This window comes from Musa acuminata, chromosome BXJ1-8 (assembly GCF_036884655.1).
Source record: "Musa acuminata AAA Group cultivar baxijiao chromosome BXJ1-8, Cavendish_Baxijiao_AAA, whole genome shotgun sequence".
NCBI lineage: Eukaryota > Viridiplantae > Streptophyta > Magnoliopsida > Zingiberales > Musaceae > Musa > Musa acuminata.
In genome coordinates, this window is record NC_088334.1 from 4,288,258 (window position 1) to 4,313,741 (window position 25,484).

General features: G+C 39.5%; 3 protein-coding genes across 3 annotated transcripts; 2 read left to right on the top strand and 1 right to left on the bottom strand.

Moving 5' to 3' along the window:
- Positions 1-217: 217 nt before the first annotated feature.
- Positions 218-15,134, top strand: LOC103993720 (DUF21 domain-containing protein At4g14240). Its single transcript, XM_065078171.1, has 16 exons — positions 218-876; positions 5,365-5,441; positions 6,046-6,129; positions 6,228-6,341; positions 7,570-7,656; positions 7,805-7,876; positions 10,168-10,235; positions 11,006-11,093; positions 11,217-11,290; positions 11,363-11,732; positions 12,267-12,313; positions 12,405-12,486; positions 12,773-12,929; positions 13,233-14,241; positions 14,323-14,445; positions 15,081-15,134. Exons 1-13 carry the CDS (start codon positions 588-590, stop codon positions 12,893-12,895), a joined length of 1,575 nt encoding a protein of 524 aa, XP_064934243.1. The 5' UTR covers positions 218-587; the 3' UTR covers positions 12,896-12,929; positions 13,233-14,241; positions 14,323-14,445; positions 15,081-15,134.
- Positions 15,135-15,830: 696 nt separating this feature from the next.
- LOC135587137 (cathepsin B-like protease 2) lies at positions 15,831-18,035 on the top strand. Its single transcript, XM_065078172.1, has 6 exons — positions 15,831-15,981; positions 16,078-16,203; positions 17,062-17,280; positions 17,465-17,578; positions 17,663-17,698; positions 17,784-18,035. Exons 2-6 carry the CDS (start codon positions 16,123-16,125, stop codon positions 17,916-17,918), a joined length of 585 nt encoding a protein of 194 aa, XP_064934244.1. The 5' UTR covers positions 15,831-15,981; positions 16,078-16,122; the 3' UTR covers positions 17,919-18,035.
- A 703-nt stretch (positions 18,036-18,738) lies between these two features.
- On the bottom strand, positions 18,739-25,390 carry LOC103993718 (uncharacterized). The gene is made up of 6 exons (XM_009413889.3): positions 24,711-25,390; positions 23,289-23,362; positions 20,431-20,580; positions 20,005-20,290; positions 19,552-19,785; positions 18,739-19,431 (listed from the first exon to the last, which is right to left on the bottom strand). The coding sequence occupies exons 1-6, from the start codon at positions 24,855-24,857 to the stop codon at positions 19,063-19,065; spliced, it is 1,260 nt and encodes a 419-aa protein (XP_009412164.2). The 5' UTR covers positions 24,858-25,390; the 3' UTR covers positions 18,739-19,062.
- Positions 25,391-25,484: the final 94 nt, after the last annotated feature.

Here is a 25,484-nt window from a genome sequence, read left to right on the forward strand (position 1 = left end):
CGGTTCGACCTAATTTAATCTGCATTAAATATTGTTTAGGAACACTTCTCGTTGACCACAATGTTTCGGTCAAAGCCGGTTTGATCAGGCCGGATCGATTTGGTTCGACCGGGTTTGAAATTACTGTTACCCCCTCGGAATCCCACAATGACTCGAGTTCAGAAGGACGTCGGACCATTAGTTGATCGAGCGGCGACCAACGATCGAACACCCTCGGTGCATGACAGGATGCGGCAGAGGGATCAGCAAAGCCGGCCGCATCCCACCACCCGCACTTTCCCATGCCTTTTGTGGGGTTTCTTCCCAGAAATAGGGCATTTGTGGGCTCAGCCAAAACCGACGTCCTTTGACCACTTTGTCTGCTTCGCCATAAAAGATCTCTTCTCCTCCGTGTCAAGGTCTTCTCTCTCTCTCTCTCTCGGGACTCCCTCGCTTGGCTCTATTCTTGCAGGCTTAGCCGAGGGACGAGCATCGATGAGATGAAATACCGGGATGCATAGGAGAGGAGGTGGTGAATCCTGAGGTATAACATCTCTCGTGTATCTTAGTTTGTTGGTGATAGGTTGGGGGGGCTTGAATCGGGGAATATGCATGCGGTGAACGCGATGGCGGTGGCGAGGGGGATGATGATGATGATGGCAGCGGCAGCGGCGGGGGTTGGTGGTGGGGGTAAGGGGGAAACGGTGGCGGTGCTGCAGGAGGCGGAGGACGTTCCTTTCGGGACGGTGTGGTGGTACGTCTACGCGGGAATTTCGTGCTTGCTGGTGCTGTTCGCGGGGATCATGTCCGGGCTCACGCTAGGGCTTATGTCGCTTGGTCTGGTCGATCTCGAGATTCTCCAGCGCAGCGGGACCCCCACTGAGAAGAAGCAGGCAGGTCCGTCCGTTGTTGCTTCCCTCGTTTCTTGCATTTCTTGTACTGATTTCGTGCTCGATTGCGCCTATTTCTATCAGTGTTTTGAATTCTGATAAAGATCGTCTTTTGTTTTTGCTCGCTTCTTCTCTTCCATGAACGTGGTCTTAGTAGCGGAAAATGCTTATGATATATTCGGTGTTCTTGGAATTTTTCCTTGCCCTAAATGGATACGTTCTTGTACGACACTTTTCTCAAAGAGTGTTTAAAGAACTTCATTCCTCAGTGGCGGGGAAAAATATCGGGGACGTCTTCGTCATCCCGACTCGTTTCGGGCCCGCGTGCACAAGATGTCTGAGGTGATCGAAGGAATGACTTGGACTCTCCTCGGGTCTGAGAGGGACTCGGCTGTGCTCTCTATGCCGACCAGCACAAAAATCGAGGTTGAGTGGGCTTTCCAACTTGATCCCTCCGACTCTCAAGTCAGAGCAATCATAATGAATAGTCACCGACCTTAATTTTTGTAATCTGAAGGGCTTTTTATAGCAGGCCGGGCTAGGACGACACATGTTGAGCCCGAATATTTTTTCTATCATTTGTCTCCCAAAATTGTACTTTGGTAACTCTCTCGGAGGGATCCAGAAGTGCATCCATGTGTTGGCTCAACACGTTGTCATCGGTGCATCTAGTAATCTCTAAAGGAGACAATTGGGAGGTGGGTGCGTCGGACGATGGAGACAACATCGCCCGAACCGTTGCAGCACTGTTGAGGAGCTTACATTGGATAGTGGAGTACCTCGGTTGATTGGTCGATCCATCCTCTTTGATACGTGGAAAGTGGATGGCTCGATCGTTGGGCAGATTAGCTCGGTCGGTTCGTTTGCTTTGGACGATGGAGGTTGGATCTTGGTTGATCTAGCAAAGGGTTGCTAAAGCACCCACTTCGTTGCAGGAGAGAGAGTTTTGTTCAACTTGCTAGCAAGCCGAGGCTCCTACATCGGGTGTTTGATCTACAACAACAACAATTGCTCATCTCTTGAAGCACTGCCTCCCTTGTGGGTCTTTTGACTCGTGGCCTTGTTGGTGGTATGGAGCAATGCAATGCCTGCTCATGTAGTTGCCTCTGGCTTAGAGTAGAATAGTTGCCATATAGGTCCTCATCGATGTAGTTTTCAAGTTTACTACAGCATTTAGTCTCAAGTATGTAGGTGGTGGCAGCGGGAGTGACATGGACATGGCCATGAAGGACTCGTTCGGCGTGGCTTGGGCCATCGCAGTCGTGGGCAAGAAGCCCCCACATATTGCAGCTCGACTTATTGTCGTCGCTGAAGTGCCCAGATTGTCACAAACAAAACTATAAACATGGTGTTTGATGTATGGTTATTTATGTCTGTGTCTTTCGGTTTTGTTTATGCTTTACACTACATATAGAGAGCTTGTAGTAAGCTTGGTAGCCTCATTTCGGTTGGCTTTTATGGTCGTTTCAATCTTGTAAATGCAAGTTGTGTGTAGTCGTCGTGCAAAGGTAAAAAACTACCTAGAAACAAGTCATTTAGAAATATTTTTAGGGTTTTCTAGCTCCAGAGTGGTACGGTGTGTCAACCAGCACAACACCCAAGAGCAACCCAGGTGGCACATGGCTGGATGGGCCTTTGAGATAGTGTTTAGGGCTGGTTCACTGTCTTGTTTCGTAGCAGTGTCATGTGGGCATTTATAGGGACTTTTGATCGTGGGGACCATCTTAGACTCTTTATCGCACGATTATTCAAAGCTTATGAAGTCTATGTTTGTAATTTACATTACATATCAAGTATTTGCTGAAATGTCTTCTTGTGAGATCTTGAGTTAAATGATTTCTTTAACCCGTCTTATCTTTTGTCGATTTTTAAAAGACCATAAGAGGTTTTAGGGAGGCAGACCCTTTGCTGTCATCATAGAGGGGCACTTCAGATTGTATCGATCATGTTGTCATCATAGAGGAGTGCTTCAAGCCGTGTCAGGTGAGCTATCGTTGTAACGGAGTGCTTTGGGCCATGTCGACCGTGCTATTGTGGTAGAGGAGTGCTTCAGACCGTATTGGTCGCACTGTTGTCGTAGAGGGATGCTTCAAGCAATGTCGGTTGCGCTATTGTTGTAGAGGAGTTCTTTAAATCGTGTTGGTTGTGCTATCGTCGTAGAGGGGTGCTTTGAATCGTGTCGTTTGTGTTGTCGTCATAGAGGAGCATTTCAAACCATGTCAATCGTGTTGTTGTGGTGGAGAAGCGCTTTGGACCATGTCAACCCGACTTGGTTTAAGCCTGCGTGCACAAGAGGTATGAGGTGGTCGGAGGAATGGCTTGGATGCTCCACACGGGCTAAGAGGCACTTGGATGTGCACTCTAAGGCCGACCTGCATGAAGATCGAGGTCGGGTGGGCTTCCCGACCCGATCTCTTTGATGCTCAAGTCAGTTACCGACAAAGGTAGAGTAATCTTAGTTAATGGTACTGATCTCAATTTCTATAGTTTGATGGGCTTTTTATAGCAAGTTTAACCTGGGCTGGGCCACTACATGTTGAGCCTATATTGGAGCGAATATTTCCCCTATCATGGAGCATTTTCACTTATAATTATAGTTTCTGACATGTTACTATTGGATCAATGGGTGATTCTCTTTGAATATAAGCTCAAAAGAGTCAGTTGTATGATTTATTAGTCAACATCTTTTTTACATAGATATTTCGATAATTAATCTAATTGGTAAAATAAATAATTGATAAACCACTCAATTTAGAGAAAATTCTGGAATTATTTTTTTTACTATCCTAGATCTGGTTGTTTATTGATTCTATTAGAAGCAGTTATAAACCACTTCTTTTAACCAAAGTTTGAAATTTCATACCATACCAGTGTATCAAGCTTTGCTCGATACGGTACAGTATGTTGTATTGAGTGGTACGTCAGGGCATATCGAGCGATATGCCTATATATATATAATATAATATAATATAATATAAAAATATTTTTAAAAAAGGCATACACAGCCTCGGCAACGTCGCCTCCTCCTCTTCTCCTCGTCGCCTCGTTTATGGCATTCGGTGAAGGCAACGAAGACATTGAAGGCCGCAGATGTCTCTAGCCTTCGGCAAAGAACACAACGAAGGCCGCAAATGTCTCCGGCCTTCGGCGAAGAACGCGACGAAGAAGGACTCAAAGTCACGGACGAGGCAATGAAGGAGACAGCCTCTTTCACTGCTCTAGTCGTTGCCTCCCCTGACCCCCGCACCTCCAGATCCTCCTCTTTACGATTCCCCTCGTCGTTACCTCCTGGATCAGGATCAAGATCGTCGAGGGAGGGCGGCTTCAGATCGGGATCGAGAAAGAGTGTGGAAACAAGTTCAAGTCGAGGTTCCCCCGATTCTCCCTCTTCTTCGAACACCCTCTCCTTCTTCTTCCTTCTTCGACTCTTCTCCCTCAGCCTCGTCGTAGCTAGGCCATAGCTAGGCCACTATATCGAGTAGACCACCTACTAGCGAGTGGTTCGCGTACCGGTTCATGGGCGGACCGGTACGTATCGCTCGTACTGGGCGGTGCGATTTGAAATCGCAAACCTTGCTTTCAACACTATCAAGGGTAACGACATTTATGGCATGCAACAAGACTTAGGCTGCTTGATAGTGATTTGCATGTGTTGACATGAAAAAGGAGTGAAGGTAGATGTTCACTAATAGGATAAACTTGCTATTCACCATTGACCCTTTCTTGTCTTGTTTTGATTTATGCATGCATTTCCCATGACCCATAAGCCTTTCTATGTTTCTCGGAATCAACTTTACAGGTCTTCAATGTCCTTGTCATGCAAATCTTTGTTATTGCATCATTAAGTTTTTAAAAATTCAACTCGATGAGTCTTCCTATGTGTAGATTATGTAATTTATCTAAAAATATGGTTTTTTGCGTATATCAATTGTGGCAAAAGATCATGTAGCTAATTCCAAATATTTGGAACTTACAGTTTTGTTGTTGTTGTTGTTGTATTATGTAATTTATCTAGAAAACCTTCCAAATCTTGGGCTAATACTGCAGAGTGCTTCGTTTTTGGTCTTTTTATTGCAATACAAATCAAATATCAAAGATGCCCTCATAAAGTGTCCCAGTTTTCCTTCCTTTTTGATCTGTTTCAAGTACTTCCTTTGATTCAGTTTAAAAGATATAGTCAGACCAAACCAATTACAATATTTTTGAATAATGTTTATTCTGTTAAGGTCTTAAACAGATCAATTCACGAAGAAATTAAATCATCAAGCATGTTTTACTGCTTGACTTTTACACTTCTATGACTTAATTTCTATTGCGTCCATGAGCTTTCCACATACTCAATTAAACTTATTAATAAAATCTATGGCACACTCATTGAATTTATATATATTGCTAGCTGAAGCAAAAAACTTTTATGTTTTAGCTCACAAATTTTATGCACATTACTTTTTTTGGGCATCTCTTTGACAAACCAGCTATCCATTGATTATTGCAGCTCAAATTCTTCCTGTTGTTCAAAAGCAACACCGACTTCTTGTGACTTTACTTTTATGTAATGCTGCTGCCATGGAGGTAACACTTTTCTTAAATTATTTTTAAATAATTTATACATGTATATGTTTCTGGTCATGCACTAAAACCATATGTCATAGGATACAAACATATAGACCTACATAATCAATATAAAATATAACAGAATCATGACAACTTCCCTCCAAGTTCTGATATTTTGTTCCAAGAAATCGTAAAAGTTGAAACAAATAAGATAGAGGAACTAGAAGACAAGGAAACTCCTACATCGTTTTTGATACATCCTTGAACAATATTTATATGATTTTGGTAGTCATAGGCCTTTTGGGAACTTCTATTTGTGTTAGTCCTACTTAAAAATGGTGAACCAAGATCTGGTATATAAATGATAAAGTTATTAGCCAGGAATAAAATGAGGAAAACCTTTAAATGCACTTTCTCACAGAAAGAGTTGACTACATTTATGATATATCAACATATAATGAGGCTTTATCATGTAGGTAATTATGCCGTTTTTCACAGGCTTTAAATCTAATTCAGATTGCCAAACAATATGTTCTCCTGCTTATCAAGTTTGCGTAACTTCTTTTATTTGCTTCGACTGCACATGCTAATGGTGCCCAGATTCAATTGTTTCATGATGCAGGCTCTTCCTCTATACCTTGATAAAATTTTCCATCCTTTTGTTGCTGTTGTCTTGTCTGTAACATTCGTTCTGGCTTTTGGAGAGGTACTTTGGTTGATTATTGATTATTTTTTATGCTTGAAATTGCTAATCTTACACTATACATGTAGGAAAACAATGCTAATATGCTATGTTTTGTCCAGGTTATTCCTCAAGCCATATGCACAAGATATGGACTAGCTGTGGGTGCTAATTTTGTATGGCTAGTACGTATCTTGATGATCATATGCTACCCGATTGCTTATCCTATCGGCAAGGTGATTATATGTTAAAATCAATATAATGGATCATATTTTAATTTGATTTATCCATTAGATTGTCTGTATGTAATGGCATCCGAAATGTGGTTATGCTCGACTAGCATAGCCGAGACAATCAGGGTTTAGTTCCATATTGAATTCACAAGTGGGTTTTCTGCAGGCAGTTCTATGATGAAGATGTAAGGGATTTAAACAAGGGACATTGTGAATAATTAAGAAGGAAAAGAAGGAGACATGCATTACACTTTAGTGGCCTACTAGTAAATTCGTCTGAAGTATTCTAGTCTTTTAAGTATGCTTCATGCCACTTATTGGATAATTGTTGTATTTGGGTTGTTACATATTCAAGTTTGGGGATTTTTAGGAAGTCTTTGCCATGCTGACATGTTCTGGGTAAAGGGCACGGGATCATGTTGAACGATGTCACCTTTTCCGTTTTATTGGCCGTTTCAGCAGGCATGGACCCATGCCATGCCGTGTCTGCACATTATTGGCATGGGTTATTCCAGTGGTAATTAAATCCTTGATTATAAAATCTCAGTAACTCCAACTAATCAGCTTTAGTCATGTTGATCTCATATTATTATCTTTGGCCTGAGACAGTTGTTGGGGAAAATAGCATGATGCAAAAACATTGTTGCAACAAGTTTTATCTCAACATCCCGTAGATGCTTTCAGGCAATATCTAGCCCCTTAACAAGGATGTAGACGATCAGTGAGTGTACTTATAGCTTGGAAAGACAAAGTATGGTCTTGCATGAGACTTGGGATGCGTACTGCCAAACTTGGGCTGAGCAAGCTCATGTGCAAGTTATTAGCCTAGTATGTATGACTTGGTCTATCACGAGAGACCACAGGTTTTTCATCCTTTGGTTGTTTATCTTTTGTTGTAGTTGTCTCTGTTATCAATTTTGCATTGCTCATAATGTGCTTCATTACTAATACTCTTAGAATAGGTTATAGTTCAGTATGGATATTGCTTATGTACTTATCTTTAGAATTTGAATGACTTTAGGACTCCATTGTGTATGGTTCACCAATTATTATGATTATGAATTAAGAACAGGATTTATTACTCTACTGTGCCTAAGTTTATTGCTTATTGCAATATGTGTTACTATATTTTCTTTTGAATAATATTTGCAAGAAAACATTAATTATTAATTTTATTTTGCTTCAAATGTTTATTGGTTTAATTCTGTATAACTAAAGTGTGCCACTCCAGATTCTTGATTGTGCACTTGGACATAGTGAATCTGCACTTTTTAGGCGTGCTCAATTAAAGGCTCTTGTATCCATCCATAGTCAAGAGGTAAAATACCTATTATATCATAGTACCTACTAACTTCTTATGTTAGTTATGCACATTAGTTGGACTTGTAAAAGTGCTGGAGTCTATTCGAAGTTTTCATTAGTTCTCATTGTTATCTAATATTACTAGCATTTCTTTAATAATTTAGGCTGGTAAAGGTGGGGAGCTCACACATGATGAGACAACAATAATAAGTGGAGCTCTTGATTTGACTGAAAAGGTATATGTTATCAAATTCTGATGTATGTTCTCTTTTACATTGGAGTACATGCCTTAAAGGGATACCTTCCGGTACATGTTTAAATGAGCACCTGGTTTTATATCTGTATTAACTGGTAAATGCTACATGAGAAGGTGCAGGGAGATATTAAACATATTATTTAATGTAGTTCTGAACGATCAGTTACGCAAGCAAATTAAATCTAGTAACAAAGTGCTGGGAAATACATGACCAATTGAATATCAAGTTCACTGCTTTGAGCTAACTATCCTGATCCAGAAAATACTTGTCTAGGAAATTATGTGTTTGATGGGTGTTGGAAGTCATCCAATATTTTTTTTGTTAGTTAATTGATGTATTATCAGTGTTAAAGTAGCTTCAAGAGATAACACAAAATGGTTTTAGACTACATTCATTTATGTTACTATCTAGGTTTTCCATTGTAGGTGATCTTAGTCATGCTATACTATATCAGCAAGCCATATGGTCCCAACTACTTATGGTCGTTATGTGGATCCTTACTGCCATCGAACTATACCATCGGCAATATTACTAGTCAAACTAAAGATCAATCACATCTCTTTTTTGTTGTTTCTAATAATTTTTTGTCTTCCTGTGTCTTTACTCATATTAGCATTTTTAGTTGACTCTTCTGATCTAACGGGTACATCTACGAGTCTCCTTGGATATTAATCTTAATCATGGTAAGGTTAAATAGATCTGCTGGATTTACCTTTGTGGACTTAGCACTGACGAGCCCTATTTAAGAAACTCCATCTGTTGAACTACCATCTTTCACTATTTCAGCGGTCTACTGAGCATGAGAATATCATGATCCTGAGATAGAATACAGAAGGGTTTTTATATAATCAGATATCTTTATTCCTTGATCAATGTATATTGGCCTGGTACTTGAAATCACTTCCATTACACCATATTCATTAGTTTTTGGATTTTGGAAAAAAACAGTACAAAGAGATCACAGATTCTTGGCCCATGTATTGATGTTGTATCAGAACACAATGAAATCTTCAACGTTGCATAAACTGGATCACATTCTTTTTTGCTGCTCCTATGCAAAAGGCCATGTGCATTCTTTCAGGGTAATCCTGGCATGGAAATTAAAAGGGAAGAATGGAGTATCTTCTCCTTCACCACCTAAATCCTTACACTCATCCTCTTTGCATCCCTTTCCATACCCCCACATTGACAGAAGTCTCATGCATTGAGCTGTCTTTTTTCTTAATACTAAACATCATGGCAGCAATAGGTCATGTTTCTTCTACATATTGAATAATTTCAAGTGTGGAAAAATTATTATAGGAGACCAAAAGGCGTTTAATTAAATAGTCAAAGGCCTTCCTTGATTTTATTTCTTATTTAAACTTTAAACAATGGTGTACTACTTTAAAGATTTTTTTGTTTGTTTAACATTGTAAATCTTTTTGACTTATAAACTGGATCACTTTTGAAAAAACTTGAAAGCATTATTTGTCAATATACTGGTTAGAACATAGCTTGCATGTAAAGGCTTGGTGGTTCATCAATCACTGGAGTGTCATATCTGATTTATTGGTCACTGATTTCGTTCTTATCCTTGGGCTGTTGGGTAAGTAAAATTCTTTTAAAAGAAAATACTTAGGATTTACCCTCTCCTATACTAGATTTGAGGGCATAGGCTAGATGAAGTATACTGAATGATCTTTTAGTGATCATGTTGGCATGTTGATCTTATTTATTTTTTTGTGTGTGCACATTTATTATTTTCAACCAAGATGGTAGTGGTACTTGCTCAGATGACAAGTCTCATACTGTTATATAAATACATAGATCAATATGTTAGACCCAATTATGCACTGTAAGCAGCTTCAAATTCATTGGCCACGGGTACTTAGTGTAACTTATCTGACGTTGCATTCTGTATGAGTTGATGGTTTGTTCTTTATTGTAGTAGTTTCTTCTGGATTGTTTATATATCCTATTTGAAATATGTGTTCACAAGTCCTTTTACAAAGATTTGTTGAGTTGATTTTGAGTACAGTTTTTCACTTAATTATAATATGCAGCTCTTTAAATTATAGTGCTTTCGTAACCTGTTTAATTTTTCTTTTTGGATATCTTTGGATATAGTGTGCTTTCTGGCTTCTTGCTTGCTTAATTTAGCTAGGTGAAATGCCACAGCTTATTCTTATTCTCAAACAACTGCATCGCGCATAATTATTTGTTGTTCTTCTAGAAAATAAATCTAAGAGTATGGTTTGGATATTATTAGATTATGTTTTTATGTGCAGACAGCTGAGGCGGCTATGACTCCCATTGAATCAACATTCTCATTAGACGTCAATTCAAAATTAGACTGGTCAGGATCACCAGATGGAAATAGTCTATTGTTTGAACTCTTGCTATCTTTTTCTTATTTAGATTTTGAAAAGTTACCTTAAACTAGATGTCAGTAGTATCTAATTCAATATTCTAGCCCCTTTAGTACTTATTTATATATTAATGTTCTGGTGGCTCACCATGTTGTGTCATAAAGAAAAGTCCTTTTTTTCTTATTCGACCGCTTATTGTGCGTAACGGCTTATTCTCCTTGATAACAAGATTCATATAGTCAAAAGTCATTTGACCACTATTCGAAAAGGTAGAGACATGTGAGAGGCCATTGAACCCTGCCGTAAACCACAAATGTGGTTCACAACACCATGACCCTTATGAAAAAAATGGTTAGGTTGATGATACATATGGATTTTTAAGTAACAGGATATCATGTTCATAAGGGTCAAATCATATTCTGGTTTGTGATTACACATGCAATTGCAACCCACTAAGTAACTTAGTTTGCTGTAGTACCCTTGTTGGATTTATGTTTCAAGCTAAGTTAGCAATCCCAATACATCTTAAGTCCGTCAACAAGTCAATATTTTGTCATGCAAAAACTAATAATCTCTTTTCTATGTTCAAAACTCCCAAAGGCTTATCTTTAAGGACAGTGTCAATATAAGAATAAGTTGTAATACTTATTCTGAACAATGCTTCTAGATCACAAAAAAAATTATTCAGATAATTTCATTCTTTTCATATCCTAAATTGAATTAACAAATGTCACTATTTGATTGGACTTTTATGCAGGGAAGCAATTGGCAAGATTCTCGCTAGAGGCCACAGCCGTGTTCCTGTTTATTCGGGGAATCCGAAAAACATTATTGGCCTTCTGCTGGTGAGTTTTGGTCTTCCGTACCACCTCTAGACCCATAGTGCTTTGATTTATATATTCCTCCAACGATACTGCTGGTTGTAATAATTGCTGTTTTTTCATTTGACATTCTCTTCATGAATCCAGGTGAAAAGCCTTCTTGCTGTTCGTGCTGAGACAGAAACACCAGTTAGTGCTGTTTCTATCAGAAGAATTCCAAGGTTTTACACCTTGTACTGTTGAGCTTTGATGCCTATACAAGAAGAGTATGCTTATATCTGAAATTTTAACAGGGTTCCCGGAGATATGCCATTATATGATATACTAAATGAGTTTCAGAAAGGAAGCAGTCATATGGCAGCTGTTGTGAAAGCTAAAGGCACAAGTAAAACCCCCTCCCCTGCCGAAGGGGAGAAATTAGAAGCAGACAATAAATCTAGTGGAAAATCTGAATTGATGGCTCCTCTGTTATCTAAAGGAGCCAAATCAGATAGTGTTTTTGTTGACATCGACAAATGGCAAAATAAACAGGCCAATGGAGATAAAGCAACCTTGCAACTGAATGATGCAGCAGCAAGTGTACTTGCTCATTTAACCGAAGATCAAGATGAGGAGGTCATTGGCATTATCACCCTTGAGGATGTGTTTGAAGAACTCCTTCAAGTAAACATGACTTTTACATGCTAAAATTTAACTATTTTTTTTTTAGTAGTTCCTTACAAGGTTTTGAACATCATACTAGATTTTACCGGCCCCAAGCAAGGATCAGCACCAGATCATATGACTTTGTATGCTTGTTATATGTTCTTTTATTATTTTCTCGTTGATATCAGATGGTATAGGTCAGTATAGTGGTATAAGGTCTATCTGATAAGTTGTCAATAACAGGAATGATCTGAAATCTTAAACCTTGAACCTCCTCATATATCACAAATAGACCTATAGTGTCTTTGTAACCTTCAACCGCTATTCTGCTTTAGATGTTCATTATATACCAATCCTGACAATTTAGGTACATACTCAAGTGACTTTGAAGTGACGGAGAACTTGGAGGTTATATTGCATAGTTTCTATGTCGATGCAAGCAAAATGTATGATCAAGTTATCAGCATGTCTATAGAACCATGATGTTTCATTTTAAGTCTTCAGAAAAGCAGGAGTTGATTGTAAATAATGGCATCATCATACTTCATGCAGGAGGAGATAGTGGATGAAACAGACGAGTATGTTGATGTCCACAAGAGGTATGCTTTAATGCTGTCTTGCCGGTAGTTTGTTGTTTCTGTCTATCTGGATCATGTGATATTTTACAATGGGGTGGGTATTGTTCTCCAGGATACGAGTAGCTGCTGCAGCTGCTGCTTCATCGGTTGCCCGGGCTCCATCTCTGAGGAGGACGACTGGACAGAAGGCAGCGGTGAGTCACTGCATCAGTTCTTTTGATCGAGTCCCAGGATCAATGGTTTTCATTTATCAGTGGGAGAATCATCTTAGAACCACATCATGTGCATTGTTGTCTGCGGAGTTTAACTTGCATTTATGAAGTTTCTAAATACTAAACATGGTCGCTTTCATGATCATATTTCGATGGAATCCTATTGTTATAGCTCAAAGAATATGCTAGTGACAAACAATGCAGCTCTTTCATGGGGCACAAGGAAAATGCCCAGTATAGGTGTTTACCTTTCATTTTTCTTCCTCAGGGTGCACAAAATCGGCAAGGACAACAAACTACTGGGATCTCAAGGAAGCCTACTGATGCTGATTTAAACACGCCTAGGCACCAGGTGAATCTTGCAGAACCTCTAATGGGAAACAAGAGATGAGGAGGAGGATTATTGCATCAGCTGCTTTAAGCATGTGAGTATTGTTCCATATGTTGTAACGACGTGGGTCATCATCTTGTCGTAATAACAGAAGCTCGATCAGTACTTACAGGAGGATTACTAGATTTTGTGATTCTCCAGATTCAATCCATCAGTACATTGTCGTTAGCATGGTTCCGATGTTTTTGTTGTTCCCATCTCGTTTTAGCATGGTTTCTAAATCATCCCCGAGAAAGCAAGCGCAGAGGCAATAGTTATTCCTCCCTCTTTAATATCAGTTCTTTTTTGTCCAATCCATCTTCCTTGATCTAAATGATTCACATGGATATCATGCCAGGGTTTGGAGATTGAAGCCCATGATTTCCATATAGTTACGGATCCCTAGAGAATGCTGCCATGTTGCATCTTCAATCCAGGCGAGGTGAGTCGGTGAAGATGGTGGTGATGTTTCTTTCGTTGGGCCGTTAGCAGCAATCATGGGTGACTTAACAGACTCTATGTCGGTTGGGCTCCGCGACAAGCATCCCACTCGCGACCACGAGGCCGTTTTGGCGGCCCAGAAAAAGGGTGTTTGACGTCCGGATGGGCGTAAACAGCGAGCGTGTGACGTGTCAGCATCGCATGCAAGCATCGGAGCCCCACGGAACACGACAGCGAGTTCGTTTGTAGGTTTGCTTTGCTGTCTTTCGTGGCAATCTCCCATTGGACGACACGCTCCTCCTCTATTGGTCCAGCCGTTGCTGTCGCGCTTTTTATTCTTATTATTTATTATTTTTATATCCTCCTTTTCTATAAAATCTAATAATAATGATAATTATTATAGGGTGAATTTACGAAAAAATATTTTACTTTTTAAAATTTTTCATAAAAACCTTTTTTTTTAATAATAATTTTATCTTTTCATCGACTGCCCACTTTGCCCTGCCATGCCCAGCCCGGCCAATCGGCCGCCGCCTCCATCGTCGCCATCGTCAGATCCCAACAGCTTGCGATGACGGTGCTCGCCCGAAGTCGGCAGGAGGCGACCCCGTGCACGATGAAGCGAGGCGGCTAGCCCTCGTGCGAGGGCGACGCCCTGCACGATAGAGGGCGCCGGTCAACCCTCGCGCGATGCGTGGTTGCCCCACTCCGCCACACATGGGGCCTCCCCCTCCATTGCATCCCTCACACAAGGGTTTCAAGTGGAGGGGGGACAGTCTTGCTTGGCAAAAGGGAGTGGTCCTCCATGGCAGAGGGGGGCTGCGAGCGATGATGTATCCGTCGAAAGAATTAAGTAACATAGTCTTTTCATATGATAGGGGGCTGTTTGGAATATTTAGGGGTGCTTTGTTGAAATTTTTTTAAAGGTAAATGTATTTTTGGGGAATTCGCCCATGAATATGACTATATATATGTGTACCTTGTCTTAATCTTATCCTCGTCCGCAGCTCTCCCTCCTTGTCGGAAGACGAGGGGAAGAAGAAGAGATGGGCGAGCTAATGGCGTCCCCTCGCCCCTTATACCTACTTCTTGTCCTTGTATTGGCCACGGCGCTTCATCCGGCGCAACAGGTCAACCTGTCTACCCCTCTTTTCTTTTTTCCTTTAGATCTTTGTCATCAATTAGTCATTAAATTTTACGGAGGAGAAATTTTCCTCCGATCATCATGCCGATCGCATCCGGCTACAGCCGCCACCGTGCTTCTGAATCCTCCTGGATGAATTGTATGCCAGAGGACGGGGAATCTTTGTCATAGGTTTCTTGAATCCGGACGACGTCTAGTTTCGAGGCTGAATTGGGGAAAGGACAGAACCTTTTAGCTGTGGAATGATCAAGATCATCCAGTTCTTGTCTACCCCTCTTCATCTGAATTAGGATTTCTTGAATCCAGTTCTTGTGGGTTGGAATTCTTGTTGAGGTGATATGCCCAATGTTTTGAACCCAAATAATTCTCTCTCCCTCTCTTGTGTTTATGTGTCAATTGTAAGCAAAACATACATGAAAAAGTCTTATGGGTTAGGCGTTGGTTTTGGATCATGTCACCTTGTAATCACTTATTGTTGTTGTTATGGATCATATCTTTAGCTTTGGTTCTATGTCATCAGTTACGATGACTGACAACTTTGTTTCAAGTTAATTGATTTGCACTTCACCTTGTATTATGCTTTAATGATCATAAAATTAAACATTAGCTTCTGTTTTACAGGTATTTGCAGTGGAATCAACACCTCAGCTCAGGTCCGACTCAATGATTCTTCAGGTGTTCTTCTATCTCTATGTTCCAAACAGCCGATTGTTATGGTTGGATGTATCTTCTTCTACTCCATTTCTGGTGTTATTTTGATTTCAATCGTGATTACATGACAATCAAATGATCCAAACAGCCGCTTGTTATGGTAGGATGTATCTTCTTCTACACCACTTCTGGTGTTATTTTGATTTTGATTGTGATTACATGACACAGAAATCAATCGTTCAAGAGATTAATGCTAACCCTAATGCTGGATGGCAAGCGGCCATGAACTCCCGTTTCGAGAATTATACAGTAAGGCCCTGAAACCTGATTTCGATCATTCAGATTTACTTTAACGGCACAGAGGGGATCTCTGAGTCTTGTGGAATGATCCTAATTGCTAAGTTTTCTTTATTACTTTTGTAGATTGGCCAGTTCAAGCATATTCTTGGAGTGAAGCCAACACCTTCCAATGAGGTTATGGATATTCCTAAAAGAACTTACCCAAAATCTTTAAAGCTCCCTAAGCAATTTGATGCAAGAACGGCCTGGCCTCAGTGTAGCACAATTGGAACAATTCTTGGTCAGCTGTTAAACTTCCATTGTTTTCTTTTTCTTCTTCTTTATGGGTGATAAAATCAGATGGAAGACTAATGTTTTTTTTACTGTGTGCCAACTATGGCAACGGGGCATATCGATCAAATTGGTCAACAGATCAGGTAAGCTTGTTCATTTTGGTCCTCTTTGATATATAACACAAGACACATCATTAAATACATAGCTTGTTCATGATGGACAGGGGCACTGTGGTTCATGTTGGGCTTTTGGTGCTGTAGAATCACTTTCTGACCGTTTCTGCATTCACTTCGGCATTGTAAGAGCCTGCTCATCATTTCATAAAGATCACCATTTTGTGCATTGAGGAGACTAATGTAACTTTGCTCGTGTTTCTTTTTTTCTTGTCTTATAGAATATTTCTCTGTCTGTCAATGACCTTTTGTCATGCTGCGGGTTCATGTGTGGAGATGGATGTGATGGAGGGTATCCTATAAGTGCATGGCGGTACTTTGTCCAGAATGGCGTTGTCACTGATGAGGTAACCAACTGCAATGCAGTCAACCTGCTTTTCTCCAAATTATATCATTTCCTCTGTCTTATATAAATTTACCTTGCAATAGCAGATGCTGATACACAGTTGTCTAGGATTAGCTTTCCATTAGTTTTTGGCATGTGGAGCATCACAACACAGATATAAGTTGGCATGAGCAAGACCAACTACTGGTCTTAACTGAATACTCTTGTCCACTGTCAGAATATGGGTAGTCACTGAGAAGTGATGTCAGACTAGTTTTGGATACCAACTAAAATTAAACACTCTATGAGTATGATCTGAATTGGCGCATGACGTGGTTGTCAGATTCAGAACTTGAGCATATAAATGAAGCTACTGTATCTGCAAACATTAATGGGAATCATACACCTAATAATAAGACTTTGATTCAACAGAGTAGGACAGCGGGCCATATGTGATGTTGACAACAAGGTTTATGAAGTAGGCCATATATTCCTAATAATAAAATCAACATTGTAGGATTATGAAGTAAGGTGGCAACAAGGTTTCTTTGAACAAGTTAATCTTGAATAGAATATGCAATATTTGTACAAGGAAACCCAGAAAAAAAAAATCTGTCTTGTCATTGCTGAAGAATAATGAATGACAATACTGGTGCTACCTTTTCTGGAGGTTATGTAAGGATTGGTTGGATTTGCCCAAACAGAACTATGAATTTTGATAGGAAAGCAAACTGTATTCTACTGCCTTTGTGTCCATTATCAAACATTTTGATACTTTTCTTCTTTACATGTTTACTATAATTAAAATGGGAAGCTAATATATGTTTTCCGTCTTGCTTCTTTGTTAGATTGACATGCTTAATTATGGTTGGTCTTGCAGTGTGACCCATATTTTGATGACGTCGGTTGTGCTCATCCGGGCTGTGAACCCCTATATCCAACCCCACAATGCGAAAAGAAGTGCAAAGCCAAGAACCTTCTCTGGGACCAATCAAAGCATTTTGGTGTCAATGCCTATATGGTAAACTCGGATCCAAAGGATATCATGACAGAGATCTTCACAAATGGTCCTGCGGAAGTTGGCTTTACGGTTTATGAGGTGTGTCAGAGGCAAACTCATTTATGGATCATACAATCACTCAATTAGAGTCGTCCTAATCTTGATATTAGCATATACACTTTCTTTCAAATGCTTTCATCCTTCACGTGTACTAGATATTTCTTTTACAAGCTAGCTTAGTCTATTTGCTAACATTTTTTCCGAAATTTTCTGCTTTGCTTAGGATTTTGCTCACTACAAATCAGGAGTCTACAAACACGTGACAGGTGTTGCAATCGGCGGTCATGCTGTAAAGTTAATCGGATGGGGAACCAGCGACGAGGGCGAGGACTACTGGGTCTGTTCATAATAAATTCTTCAGTTTCCGATATTTACAAGTCATTCCAAGACGTCTGATCTTTGTGTCTACTCTTTTGTGCAGCTTCTTGCAAACCAGTGGAACAGAAGCTGGGGTGACGTACGTACAAGTGTTAAATCATTGCATATACTGCATGAAGTATTGTTTGTTTGATGGACTTGTTCATTGTCTGGCATGTGTGCAGGATGGTTACTTCAAGATCACACGGGGTAGGAATGAATGTGGGATCGAAGAGGATGTTGTTGCTGGGATGCCCTCATCAAAGAACTTGGTCAGGTACTACGTGAACAGCGAATCAGAAGCCGATGCCAGTGCTTAATTTGAAGTGGCCCCGTATAGGACCGCCTATGTTGTTGTTATGTCAAACCCTAAAACTTGTTTGATGGCAAAATACTAAACTTGTTAGATGCTTATGTTAGTACCCCTTGTTGACTTATCTTCATCCTCATCCGCTAAAGCCAGGATAAGCTTCTGGTTTGAAAAAATATCTCAGGACATTTCGACATGGACAGTATCTTCTTAGCATCTAGCACACTCTTCTTTTTCATTTCAGATAATAATCGACGGATGGGAGTATTTAGGTTAAGAAGGATGGGGAAATAATCTATTAGATTCTAATAGATCAGATGGATCAGCAACCGAAGAAAGGGCAGGGGGGTCAACAATAGATCAAAGTTGAATTTAGGATAATTTACCTGGATTATTTGCGCACAGCTTCTCATTTCGCTGTGAAGTTGGGGATTGTTTCTTCTTGGGACAAACAAATGACCTCAGAAGCAAGCACGCCCTGAAGAATACGCTAGGATAGCAGCAGCAACAGCAGCAAGCAGTTCTCGAGCGCTCTCACCGTTTATGCCTGTATGAGACAGCAAAGAGGCCAAGTTCATGCAGATGCCACCACAATAAACAGCAGTTGACGGAGCAAGAGAGTCCGGAAATGGCTCACAGATGTCAGCTCTGCACTGGTGCCATATCAACAGTCTGATGATAGATGAAAGCAGCCTGACAAAACAATGAACACGGTAAGCGACAACCCGAGTGAATCACGTGACAAGAAACGATGAATTAATTTATTCGTAGCCTTCAAATACCTTTCTTTGTAGGAGGCAACACATACCTGAGCAACGAACACCTGGCACTACAAGAAACAAACAAGCTATTTTGATCTTTGGCTCATTATCTAAACTGAAAACATAAGAAAATTACACACGGACATCCACATGACTCGATCTCGATCAACCAGCACCAAACTGACGTGAATGAAAAAGATGTACATCACTCACGAACCCTGATTAGCTTTCGATCAAGAAGAGTTACAGCACTAGTTTGACTGAAGTAATCGGAGTCTGCATATTCCAGCTTTGCAATACATCGAAGCACAGTCCTGATCAAGACTTCCTCATTTGATAGCCCCCAAGTCTCAGCATTTGATCGATTAAGCACTAAAAAAAAATCACTGAAGATTATCTTTTACTTGAGTCATCAACTGCAGGAACCTTGGCAGGGTAATTTGAAAATTCAGTTGCAGCTAATATTGAAAAATCATATGGTTGTGCTGAAGCAGCAGCACTGTCTTTGAGCAATGAAGATTTGATCACTTCCAAGTCTGCTTGGTCTTGCGGTGTGGTTGACCTCACCGGGCTACTCGAACCTGATGTGGAGACACCAGACAACCGTGTATCATCTAACTTCCCTGCATACATGTGTTTGTTCTTTCTCACAGCATCCATCTCCTGCCCGGTTGGCACAAATGTCCGTGATCGATACTTTCTTGCTCGCTCATCACCATCATTGTTGTTGTACAGTACATAATCATGATAAGTAGGGGCAAACTGTGTCAAGATACACACACCGAATAGAATATTAACAAAAGATTGCCTAATATATATATATATATATATATATGCTACTTTGATTCAACACAAAATGAATTAATTTACAAGGAAAGTCACCTGATGAACCGTGTCATGGTAGAAATCATTGAACTTCAGAGCATGAAAAAGGCTTCCCCTTAAACCACCAGATGCACCAATGTTGGCGCCTGCATATTCCTTGTATGGAAATGCATACAGGTGGCCAACAGCTGCTGCAAGCATCTCAACACACAACACAAAGTTCTGAAGATCAGCAGCTTCTTCTGCATTCTTTATCAAGTTGGACTTGGCTGCGAGAAAAACCAACACACCCTGCATGAAAGGTAGGTAAAATGCTGTTGTCAAGAAGGAAGACCATATGACAAGCAAACATGTGTTGTCCACAAGTAGCCCTATATACTAAACCCTAAAGGTTCGTTCATTAATTATGCCAGAGAAAAGGCCAGCATTGCTATCCAAACAAATATGTTAGAGAATTTCAAACCAATCAAACAATAAACTTAGGTTAACACCAAGGTAAACCCCAAGTACCTGCCAATATGTGAGGAAGACGACAGATTTGATTATAATGAACTTTGGAACTGGGTTGAAAGGCTGGAGTAAATCTTTGCATGCTACATAGAACAAAGCAAGAGCATACAATGCCATGGAATATGATATAGTATAGATTATTGTGATGTAAAGATAGGCTTGGTCCACGCTGAAATTTCCATCTTCATATTTCCCTTTTGCATATAATATGAAGGTAATCACAACTAGAATAGGCTTCAGGATCACAAATTGCAAACCGCCTTGCTTGCACCTTCTTATAAAACGTCTGTAAACAACAAGAATGTTCAAGAATGAATTACTGAAGAAAATTGAATTCACTTGTGACAATTTTACACAAGTCTCACTTGCTATGTAGCATAAACTTCAAAAATCATCAACAAGGATAAAGAGTCTCAGAGAACGGACCCATCAAGAGGAATGGAAGGAAAACAGCACGTCATTAGGTACCATGATGGCTTCAGAGATCGTCCACTTAAACTCAAGACCACTGCACCTGGACCTCCCACCCAAGCCAAGCAGAGCGAAAGGAAGTTATAAATGACCCAAGCCTCATAGCTGAAACAGTTATGTATTATCAGAATAGCTGATGCACAAACTTGTAAAAACGGTTTTGGTCATCAAGTCCTATCTGTACTATAATGCCTTAGAGCGAAAAGTTCTTGCATCCAAGAATTTCAAGTCGAATATCAAAATAAGTAAGCACAATATATAAAATTATAACATTCCTTTTTTAATAACAAAAATCATGATGACCCCTTTTTTTTTCTTGTATAGGACAATTTGACCTTAACAGAGTCGGAGACCACAAAAGGATACAATCTTGGTTTTATAGGAGGAAGCAGAACCGCAGGGAAAAGAATTATACAGCAGAAACAAGAAAAGAATCGAGATTTATTAGATCTGTTCTTCAAAAATCAATCTCATCCACAAAGGAATGTGATTTTGTGATTCCAAGTAGAATCAGGAAATCAAAATAGTAGGCGAAGGGTAGAAGTAAAACTACCCAACGTACAGATCAGCAAAGTATGCCATAGAAGTATATGTTTGTTAGACCATAATAGATTGAGCATATAAAAGGAAACAAGGATGTTGTAGTCTTGTAGACAATGGCAGCTCACTGCTTACTCATGAAGTAACATATCTGAGCTTCTTGCTCTTTCGCCCAGACCAAAAACTAAAACTCGCATTGATATAACTGTCAGTTCTAGGTTACCAAAAATGTAACAGTGATATCTGTGATACATAATAATATTTCAAAAGCACAATGTAGGTTACAACAAACTGAATTAAGGGAGGCAGATTGAAAAGGGAATTGAAAACATATCCAAATAATCAGGAATCACAGATTCTTTTTATAGCACTCTGCAACTAAATTCAGCTGCAGGCTTGCAGAAAGACAAAAGCTGCTCATGGCCTATATCCTTCAAACCAAATATCGCATTCCAGTATTTTCATACACAACAAACTGGGTGAAAATAGACATGTTCAATTACATGAACTTCTAGAAGACATAACAAATATACGAGGGTCAATCTGCTTGAGAAACTTTGATAGATTTAATAAAAAGAAAATGAAATGTGGTATATAATTCAAATTTTGATTATTACGATGCTATCGATTAGCTTGAGAATGGTGATATTTCATATGACATTCATCTCAACCATGTAAGGGATTCTTTATGCTCGTAACAAATGATGACTTAAGTTCAGCAAGAAGCAACCAAGCTCCTAATTCGAACTCCATTTGCAACAGTCCAACAACCTCACCACATAGAATCAGATTTGCAGTTATCAGTACCACCAAGCCAAAAACGTGAAAAAGAGTTTATTTTCTTTCAAAACTTCCTCTTATTCTCTTCCTACACTTTCTGTACACAGATCAGCATCTTCAGTGCTAAAAGCTACAGTATCACTCCCAGTTTAACCATAAACTGCAGTTTCAATTGCCAAGTTAACTTCTTTTTCATTTCAATAGTTCATTGAAAGAACCTCACTCATGAGCTTTACACGAACTATCAATTTCCAAAAGTATGAGGTAAGGTTCAAAACTCCAGAAAAGGATAAGCTGAAAAAGAAAAGATGTGTTCAGTTTTAAGGAAGAGACGCTACATCCTCCTCTTACTCTCCTGAATCCTTTTGCCATCACAACAAACTTTAACCACATAAGAAATCTCCAGTATTTCATTAAAACAAACTCACTCACTAGCAATACAGTAACCATCAAATTCCAAAAGTATGAGGTAAGATTCAAAACTCCAGAAAAAAAGGGATAAGCTGAAAAAGAAAAGATATATGTTCAGTTAGATGCTCCATCCTCCTCTTAGTCTCCTAAATCCTTTTTCCATCACATCAAACTATACACACATAAAAACTCTCAAACAGTGACAACTTATAAACTTGATCATGCCTTGTGTCACGATCCAGCCCAAGAGATGTGATCCATTAATTTTCTTGAGCTCAAACCATTAACTTTGTTGAGTACAAACCATTAACTCGAAATGATTAAGCCAAGTAATAATAATACATTCATCAAACCCTTCCATATTTTTATCTACTTCAGATATAAGACTAAATCAGGGTGTTACAATTCCCTCCTCCTTCACCTCTATCAAATCCTAGCATGATGCTTGTGAAGTCAAATCCAATGGATAGCCCTTTCTTATTCGAGTCCATCACCATGTCCAATTATGCTCTCGTATCATTTGTCATTATCCAACCGATGAGATAACTGATCAATTAATTTTATTGACTCCAAACAATTGATCCAAAATAATTAAGCCCAAGTTAATATTAGTACACCATTAGATTCTCCTAAATCTTTGTCCACTTCCGATGTGAACTAAATAAAGTGTTATCGATAGCTTACTCTTAGAGCAAAATATTTTCCCTCGATTCAGTCAAAAAGAAACTTAAGCTTTTCTTGGAGAAGAGAAGAAAATGAATACTTCTCAAATATCTTCCTAGTTCCTAGTTCCTACTTCCTACACAATCTCATGTAATTAGAGATAACATACATTGAAACATCAAGCACCTCAAAGAACCTCAAGTTGTTAAAAAGAGATTTGAACAGAGTATTAAGCTATATTAGTGGTAGACAGTTTTGGATAACTACTACATACAAATACTGGTCTTCTCCATACATCCTGTGAATTGGTGCATGCCACTGATATATGTTAAGACTAAGAATAAAACTGTAGTAACACTGCAGTGTTGACTATTCTTGATCAAGACATTTAGAATGACAATGATGACAAACATACTTACACTTCTCGAATAGAATTAAAATATATTGAACGATCATTAAGGACGAGAGACAAGAATGACATAAGTGCATAGACCTGCCAAAAAAAGGTATGAGCTGATCAGACAGATAATTATTGAATTAGTACAATCAATAGAATCCATATATTGGTACAATTACGCAATAATACATATATCAGAATCCATAACTCAGTGCACAGGATATCTCAAGCACCACCAAATGTCACCCAATTCTTTTTCATTTATCTTTTTTTTTTAAGAAAGTTACTGAATCATGTCAGCTACCTTAATTCTCCAAAATTATTTTTGTCAATGTGTAGATGCATAATTTGAGGCACCTTTTATTCATTGGTCATGGCAATATGAACGAGGTACATAAGCCAAAATAGGGGAAAAAAGAAACTTATAACCCAGTGCATCATGATACAACATCATCATGCATATTTTCTAAATAAAGTAGCTTGCACAGGTTTCAATTGAAGCATGACTATTCAATTGTTATTCACTAATTATACATATCCATCAAACCCAGTTCCTGATTTCGTCCCAAAGGATCAGAAAGCTGTCCCTTACTAGTCATTTTGTCAGCAATTTACTGATTTTAAATGGTGGTTCTGCTCGTCTTTCATAAGAAGGTACATCATGATTTCTCAATTGCTATTAGTTCATGATAAATTTTGAGCTTTGATGCAGTTCGCAAGATTTCAGCAATGTTGTACCTTGCCTGCATAATTTCTGCAGAGGGTTCTGTTCATTCCAAAGTTGCACCCTCTTGTATGTTGTTGGCATGTGAGAACAGGGCATATATAATAGTGCATTCAAGTGGAAATTAAGTTCATGGTTCATAGGACAGATCCAGAGAAGGAATATAACATACACTCGGTTGCCTATACAGAAGCATGACATAAAATTAAATAATAAAGAAACCATATAACTACCATCTGTCTGAAAGATAATTAGCCTTGGCCATTTTCTTGCTCTACCGGGGAAAGATAAGAAAGCAAATAATATACCAAAGCCAAAAAAGTTTTAAAGAAGCTTCAAACTAGAGCATGCAGATTTTCATATGCTTGAACTCCTGCTGGTACGTCTTTTAATTCTATATATAACATACACTGGTTACATTACAACCATGTAGTAACCCTTATGCTCAAGCAAAAAAAGAAGAGGAGCATGGTAGAGAGTAAGAAAGTAACAGCAAATGCCAAATTTAAGTACTAGTTCTAAAGGTGCAGATCAGCCAAGAATGTTCCTAAGCTATGAAAACTCAACGCAGTTGGACTTGTGAAATTAGGCCACAAGATTTCATATCTCCATAATGGAATTATTAGAACGCAACTGGCCTATGTCAAGAAACCATCAATAACATCAACAACGACAACAACAGTATCAATAAATAAGGAACCATTCAAGCAAATAGCATACCGGCACCATGAAGATGATGCGAACTATGTAGCGCTGATAGGTAGGCTCCGTATAATTCAAGAGATGCCTGTATATGTGAAGCACCGCCAGTGCTATGGCTCCTACCGTACATGGGAACGCGATGATGACAAATAGAATAGGCGCCATCCAAGAAAAGAAGAACCAAATCGAATTCCCGTCGTCCTCCAACCAGCGATCAGTCTAACGCTCAAGCGGATCGGTAACTAAAAGCCGCAGATCACAGTCACAACGAAATCTCGCAGTCCCCGAGTGGCCGTTCCCATGGGACGGGGTCTGCGACCTCGGAGGGGAATCTTGAGGTCAATTGTGGGGAAATCAGCGGCGGAAGGGAGCCGAAACCAGATCTTGGATAAGGTGAACGAAAGCACTGGGAGCAAGTGATCGACAGACTCTGATCTAGGGTTAGGGTTGAAGGATTGGCGAAACGAAACTGGCAAAGGAGGCGGTCGTAGGGTTTCTTCTTCTTCGCCGTCCTTCTCCCTTCCTCACGGCGGGGGAGATACGACGGGATCAGCGGCAGGAGGATCGTCCCGCATGCGGAGGTATTGGCAAGGGGAGGAGGAGGAGGGCGGAGGAGGAGGAGGAAGACGACGCCGCAGCGAAGGAATCGAAATGACACAACACCTCGTTGTTACAATTTCCTCTTTCGAATTCAGGGAATGGTGATCATGGTTGAACTATAATAAAAGATAAAAGAAACTAATTACCTGTTACTATAATTAATTGTTTAGTATTTAGTTAATAATTTGTTAA

Coding starts and splice junctions, on each gene's coding strand:
- LOC103993720 (XM_065078171.1), top strand. CDS start 588: ATGCATGCGGTGAACGCGATGGCGGTGGCGAGGGGGATGATGATGATG. Junction 7,877..10,167: donor CTCTTGATTTGACTGAAAAG/GTATATGTTATC, acceptor TTTTATGTGCAG/ACAGCTGAGGCGGCTATGAC. Junction 12,487..12,772: donor CGACTGGACAGAAGGCAGCG/GTGAGTCACTGC, acceptor TTTCTTCCTCAG/GGTGCACAAAATCGGCAAGG.
- LOC135587137 (XM_065078172.1), top strand. CDS start 16,123: ATGTGTGGAGATGGATGTGATGGAGGGTATCCTATAAGTGCATGGCGG. Junction 16,204..17,061: donor ATGGCGTTGTCACTGATGAG/GTAACCAACTGC, acceptor TTGGTCTTGCAG/TGTGACCCATATTTTGATGA. Junction 17,281..17,464: donor TTGGCTTTACGGTTTATGAG/GTGTGTCAGAGG, acceptor TGCTTTGCTTAG/GATTTTGCTCACTACAAATC.
- LOC103993718 (XM_009413889.3), bottom strand. CDS start 24,857: ATGGCGCCTATTCTATTTGTCATCATCGCGTTCCCATGTACGGTAGGA. Junction 19,786..20,004: donor TCTTCCTCACATATTGGCAG/GTACTTGGGGTT, acceptor CCTTTCATGCAG/GGTGTGTTGGTTTTTCTCGC. Junction 19,432..19,551: donor ACCATGACACGGTTCATCAG/GTGACTTTCCTT, acceptor ATCTTGACACAG/TTTGCCCCTACTTATCATGA.